Source organism: Pteropus vampyrus, unplaced genomic scaffold (genome assembly GCF_000151845.1).
Source record: "Pteropus vampyrus isolate Shadow unplaced genomic scaffold, Pvam_2.0 Scaffold248, whole genome shotgun sequence".
Classification (NCBI taxonomy): domain Eukaryota; kingdom Metazoa; phylum Chordata; class Mammalia; order Chiroptera; family Pteropodidae; genus Pteropus; species Pteropus vampyrus.
In genome coordinates this window covers 1131718-1138396 of record NW_011889029.1, presented here as the reverse complement: position 1 = coordinate 1138396, position 6679 = coordinate 1131718, and the positions used below count along the sequence as shown (strand labels likewise).

Here is a 6679-nt window from a genome sequence, read left to right as displayed (position 1 = left end):
CGCGCGCGCGCGCGCACGCGAGTGCGCGCAGCAGATGAATGGAGGGAAAAGCAAGTGCAGAGCTGTGGGACATGTGCAAATTCTCAAGATCCCCCGAGAACAACGTCAGTTGAGTTTTGGCCTCAATTCACTACAATGAAATGTTATTTCAGTGGAAACATCTGCTCTTCTTGGAAGTTCATTATATTCATATTTGACGTTGCAAATTGTGTGCTCTGAGAACAGGGAGCGACCAGGGATCGAAGAGCTCACACCAGGGACGATAAGCTCATCGTGTGACACGTTTGCCAAAATATGCTATTTATCTTAAAATTTTCCATTTCAATATTAGCCGCAGAGTAACCTTGTAACGTTGTAAATTAGCACTGTGAGTTTCTCCCCTATGCTGTTTCATAATTGTAGACGGAAAATGTCTAATGAAAGCCAAACTACGGAATTTGTTTGTGTTGGAGCGCTAAAACGTTGCTTAAAATATTCCTACATTTTTCCTGCGTTGTACACAACCGCTTTTGTGGCACTGCCTGCTGTTGCAATCCACGTAGTCTTATGCCCGAGGCTGGGACTCGCTCGCTCCCATGTTGTTATAGAAAAATACCATGTCACGTTGTTCGTGTAACGCAAACTTTTCTTGACCCGCAGGTTGTTTTCTAGTCTCAGCATCATCACAGAGCTCACCCACCCGGCCAACATGAGATTCATGCAGTTCAGAGCCAAAGACTGTTATTCCCTTGCTCTTTCGAAACTGGAAAAGGTGAGTCACATTGAACTGTTTTGGTTGAAAGAATAACTCTGGAACTTTGTCTGTGGAGAAAGAAATGCCATGATATAGTAAAAGTAAACATCTGTTTCGAATTGCTTTAGGGGAGCTAAAAATCTTTATATATATATTTTTTTTTTAATGTGAATTTGTGGATTTGAACTGTTTCTATCGCAAGTGACTTTATTTATATTGTTTTTCACAGTGCAAATTTCACACTATTTTCTCTGAATTTGTAAAATCTATCGGAAAATTTCCCGGACATCAGTCACCCTCTCGCTTACACTCTCGTTTGCGTCTGATCTTTCTCGTTGTCCATTTTTGCTGCTGGGTTGTTCCGTTTTGCTCTACGTTACCCTTCGTCTCATTGATGTCCCCATCGCTGCCACTGTTTTCCCCACGCTACTTCCCATGTGTGGTCAGCGGTCCCGGGGGGTCACTGACGCGCTAACGAAGCAGGTGTAGCGGGCGCCAGAACCGCAGGGCAAGAGCTACGCAGAGATGGACGACGTGACGAGAAATCGTGAGGCGGAGAAGGTGACAATAACAGCAGAAGGAGGGATCCTCGCCTCGTTTCCTTGTCAAGACTTATTTCATTTCTCTCGATTTGATGCATTTCATTTGAAAAAAAAAAAAGCCTTTTTATTCACGGTTATGGCACAATGTGCTTCGAGACCACTTCCTTTAAAACTGCTTTTGAATGATCGCCATTCCCCAGTGATGGTCATAATTATGCTTTAGCGATCCTGTGGTAATTACGCCCTGATGTAAGAAGCAGAGTCATAAAAATGTGAGATGAATAGTGTTTTAATAAGAAGAATATATTAGGTCTTTGGCCCTAGTTCTTGACACATAGCTTCAAAAACCCTTGAAATTTCCTGAGCGATAGGAGTGTCTTTTGTTAATCATCTTTTTCAGTCGTACCGGATAGTATGCTAACGAGGCAACATATGGGCCGGTCTTTTGGAGGGTACGAAAACAAACAAACAAAAACATTCTAGACTCAGCGGTGAGTCATTCACTTCAACTGCAAAACCACAGAAGTGTGCTTCGCCACTGTGTGCCCCACGCCCCTCGTTAGCTAGCAGAGCAAGCAGGAAAAAGGTCACGGTCCTTCAACCGGGAGACCCCGGCGACTCACAGCGGTCAGCCCTCAAGGACGGAAACGACCGGAGAGGCCAAGTGCAACCCCAACCATCCATCCGGTGGTTCCCACTCGGCCCCGCGACAGGTCCTGGCCCTCAGAGTCTCGGGGGTCTCAGCCCTTCGCTCTGGCTTCTTGCTGCGACGTGGGCTTAAGCTACCGTGGCTTTGGTCTCCCCGGGATGCTGCCCACACCTCAGGAACCCGATTCGGCCCCAAGTTCACGGGAAAAGCTAATAACCCTGCAATCAAGTCAGATCATTCCAGCCATCTCCAGCCACCTACATGGACTATTCAGACTAGGTTTTCTTGACACTCAGGCTAATAAATTAGAGAATACATTGCGACCTAGTGGACACGGACACAAATTGGGACGCCGCCTGGCGTCCTTCCTTTTTACCTTCTCCCTACATCTCAAATGAGGACGTTCTTAGAGTCTGGAAGCCTTCTCAGCCAGGTAGACACGAGTGACACGGCGGACTGACCCCTCCTGTTCCTTGGAGGGGCGGGCGCCGAGTCCCAACCTTGTCCTTCTCCCAGGGGAGCCAAGGTCAAGTCACTGTCGACCTGTCAGCACAATGAGCAGCAGCCATAGCCCTGTTCATCTCCACGACTCATCCTTCAGCCAGACCTCCTCTGAAATGGTGGACGGGAGGTCCCCCTGCCCGTGTGGTCCCCCACGTCTGCTACACTAGGAACGGGTGTTTGCTTCCACTGCCCCGAGAGTCGGGGCTGCTTTTCTGACTTGCTTAGCTGTATCGGTCCTGCTCGGTAAAAGGAAGTCGGCCACAAAGGAAACCAGCATTTTTGAGATGACCATCAGCTAAGTCCAAGAGTAACCTGCACGCTTAAGAAATACCTTCCAGTCTTACACAAATATTTGTTCTCATGTCTTCATTTATGGAAGGAAGATAACAGAATTTTTCAAAAGAAATGCCCATACACCAAACCACACACACACACACACAAAATTTTATTTCTTTTTCTTTTCTCTGTTTTTTCATTTACAGAAGCTTAGCTGCACGTTGGTGCAGCTGGCACAATTTAAAGGGCATGTAATGAAAACTCAGGTGCCAGAAGCTAGAAGAAACCACTGCATGTGACGGCTCCAACCTGCCTATTGTTTTGCCCTCACATATGAGAATATTCAGTAGAGATCTTCTAGGTGTTATAAGTTATGTGGCTTTAGGGTTTTTAGTCTCATTAAATGTTTTTATTGTGTTCTTTTCAGAAGTAGGTATGAAGAATAAATGTCGACTGTCTAAAGGATTAACCTTTCTTAACTATTGGCTATTTTAAATGATCAAGAAACCTTGGTCATGAAAATTACAGAAATGTGTTAAAAATGCAATTATAAATGAAGTAATGACACATTCAAAGCTGAGAACCATGTAATAAAAATACCTTGTTCACGTACGTCAGGAAAATTTAACTAAGCAGAGAAGCGTAAATTGCAGAATGCTCACGAATTTTTCGATTTCAAATTTCTGAACAGAAAGAACGAGAGAGAGGTTCTAATTTGGCTTTTATGTTCCGACTGCCTTTTGCTGCGGGGAGGGTGTTTAGCATCAGTATGCTGGACACACTTCTTTACCAGGTACGCGATCTTTCCTTTTTGTTCTCTAATATGCTTATTCTATATTTCATTTGGATTTTATTAAATAAATAATATAACTAGGGTTTCTCGTGGAGCTGTTAACTCAACATTGGCTCTGGAAGTAATTCAATATTTTATTTCATGTATTTAAGGACATCGATGTGCCTATAAAACGTTTTGTAAGAAAAAAACATTTTTCGGAACAATCTAAGAAATAATTTTTAGGCATTCTTTAGCTTAAATTTTTAAGGATTCTTTAGCCTAAACCAGTGTCCTACAATGTTTACTGTGACATTTTAATACATGTTGCATGTTGCTATATCTTTATTACTAAACTAAAAAAAAAAGCTAAGGAAAAATTACTAGGTTAAAGAAATAGCCGTTTTATAACGCGTATTTTTAAAAAATAAGATATCAAAATCGATGCCAATAAACTGATAAACCAAGGACATTTTAAACATCTGCTAATTATCACCTGTTTTAGAAAAATATGAAAAAAGATTTTACAAACAACTGAAAACCACTTAGTTTGTTCTGGAAGGCCAAAGTTAACACTGTCATTTTATCATAAGAAGTTCATAGAGATGTTATTTTACGCAAATATGTTTTAAAATTTTTTGACTCTGCTATAAACTGAATAGCAGTAAAATTTCATATTCTCAGATTCAAGTAATCGATTTTGAAATATTTCCATTAAGAGAAAAAAGATATTCATAGGGCTGTCATTCCAGAACTTTAATCTCGAATTCAGCGTTCGAACATTTCGTTGTGCTTATACACATTTTATGTACCCTCTTCTGCAATGCTTGACTGAACAAACTAATCTAAAGCTAGTTAAAGCTTTTCTATTGGCCTTTGGGCTCATGACGGCCCTGAGTGTGCCTCTAGCAATGTCACATGTCACAAACCACGTGCTTCTGCCAGATAAGTGCAGGAGCACAGCCAGCCAGGGAGAGCGAGCACTCCCGTTTGCCTTAAGGTTCTCGGATGCATTAGTGGGCACTGCAGGGCAGTGGGGGGCGGGGGGTTCCCACCCTTTGCAAACACAGGTTACCCCGCACGCAATTCTGATCATTACCAAGGAGGTTGGAGGGGAGGAAAAGCTATAATTTCTTTCTCTTCGTTTTTATCTCACATTTTTCATAATAAGATACAAGAAGTTCTGTGTTTTCTAGAGCTATTTCAGAAACAGTGAACTAGAAAAATAACTTTCAAAGTAGTAACTGCCAGTTTACCTTCTCTTGACCGCAAATGAGATATAATCGTGGTCCGTTTTTCAGATAGGTGAAGAGGACTAAGTCATGGGTTATAGATATAAAAACATATATATGATTCCTCAAATTATATAATAAGCATTCTTATGTTTTTAAAGTATACTATATACCATCTAATTATTATGGTTAATGAATTAAGCTCATCTTCTTAAGAATGTTTATATTGTATATTCGAAAACTATTATTAATGACAATTGTGTAGTGATTTATCATTGATGTAATTCTACCCTAGACATCGTTGTGTTTGTTTCCCCAAAGGAAACTGTGATGTCGGCAGTGTCCTCACTCACGATAAGTAGATGAGACGCGAGGGCTCACAGAGAAACTACCTAGTGGTTAGTGTGACCCCTCGACATCAGGCCATGCACACGTCATCGGATCACTCCTGCCCATCCCTGTCCCTGTGGGGAACAATCCCACCCTTGTAGAGCGTTTGAGTTTTTTATGATACTTCAACTTACTGAAAGATTTTTTTCCCTCTGTTACATTTCAATGGACCCTTTCCTCCTTCCCACTTGAAACACAGATCGCTTTTATATTTTAATAATTGTTAGTAATCATCATCTTCGTAAAGCTAGGAAATCAATTATTAAAAAATAAGTATTATCTAAAGTAAAGTTAAATAGAGCTAAGTGAAACCGAAAAGTCTTCTATGGTTGAATTTCATGAGATTTACTGCAGGGGTTTGTAACGTGTGAGGCTGAGCACATCTTTCCGGCTCACTCCTACTCTTTATCTGTGCCCTGAGGAAGTTACAGGACAAATGACCTCTGGACAAGGAATGTGTTGGTGGCGAATACAGTAGACAAATTAGCTGTATTACCGCATCTGACTCTAAAATAACTTAAAACAGTCATGTTCCAGATCTTTAGTGTGTTTTCTCTTTCATGAGTACTTTCTATTTCTCATCTTGGAAAATAGTCTTAAGTGCCTGAGAATTTGTTTCTAAATCCTTCTTTAGCAGACACCGAGTTAGAGATGAAGTTAAAGGATACTCTATAAAGGCGTATGTCACAACTTTTCTTGGTGGCCCTCTATAATATTCGCGTCCTAACTGCTGGGAGACTAATACATGTTGAAAGCCGAAAGGCCACTTCTTTGGCCTGAATAAAGGAAATGGACATGTTTGCTCTCCTTAGATGGAAGAATTTAGGTTTTTGATACCAGGTGTTGGTAAAATGAACTAGTAATCAAGGAAGTGGGTTAGCAGATTTACTTAAAAAGCATTATAACTTGTAAAAAATCTTTGCCATCTTTGCTATGCAAAATAAGCAGATTATTTACGTTTTTCATTTTTAAACATTTGAAGATCGAACTGAAGGCAGTCATTTTATACAATTTATAAATAATTGCTACATGTTATGGCAAAACATGCCTTGTCTTGCTTGAAAGCTTTTTTCACTCGGAGCTAAGAATAAATCGAAGAAACTGGAAGCATCATTAACGCTAAATACTGAGTGGTGTTCTAGCAACATACTAAACTATATCTTATTGTTAGACCACAAAATGACATTTAATACTAAGCTATTAATTCATTAATATTCAGATTTATTTAAATACTAGAAATGTATTCTACTAGCATAGAGCTTAATCCTAAAAAAAACTTATTGAAATATTTCATGGCAAATTTTAGTTCTTTCAAGTTTTTATGATATTCTCTATATCAACATATTTTTATTAAAATCTAAAAATGTTTCTATCATGCTTAGCAGCATGCATAAAATTTAAGCATATCAAGATATTCTAGAGAACAATTATTCCCCACATCTCCTTAAGGACAGCGTAACGGTGCATGTGTATTTAGGACTCTGACAAGATAGACTTTGATTTCCTTTTTTACGGAAACTCAATGATGTGTTACGAGAAATAACCTTTTAGAAGTGAGACGGTGTTCGCACTGCTAGCTGC

General features: G+C 40.2%; 1 protein-coding gene across 1 annotated transcript in view; it reads left to right on the top strand.

Annotated features, from left to right (window-relative positions):
* The window catches only part of LOC105301694 (potassium channel subfamily T member 2), a 211494-nt gene that overhangs the window by 176156 nt on the left and 28659 nt on the right, over nucleotides 1–6679 (top strand). Inside the window, exons 21-22 of the mRNA XM_023520107.1 lie at nucleotides 640–751; nucleotides 3396–3497. Of these exons, the coding sequence (XP_023375875.1) occupies nucleotides 640–751; nucleotides 3396–3497 (214 nt within the window). The remainder of the gene's footprint in view (nucleotides 1–639; nucleotides 752–3395; nucleotides 3498–6679) is intronic.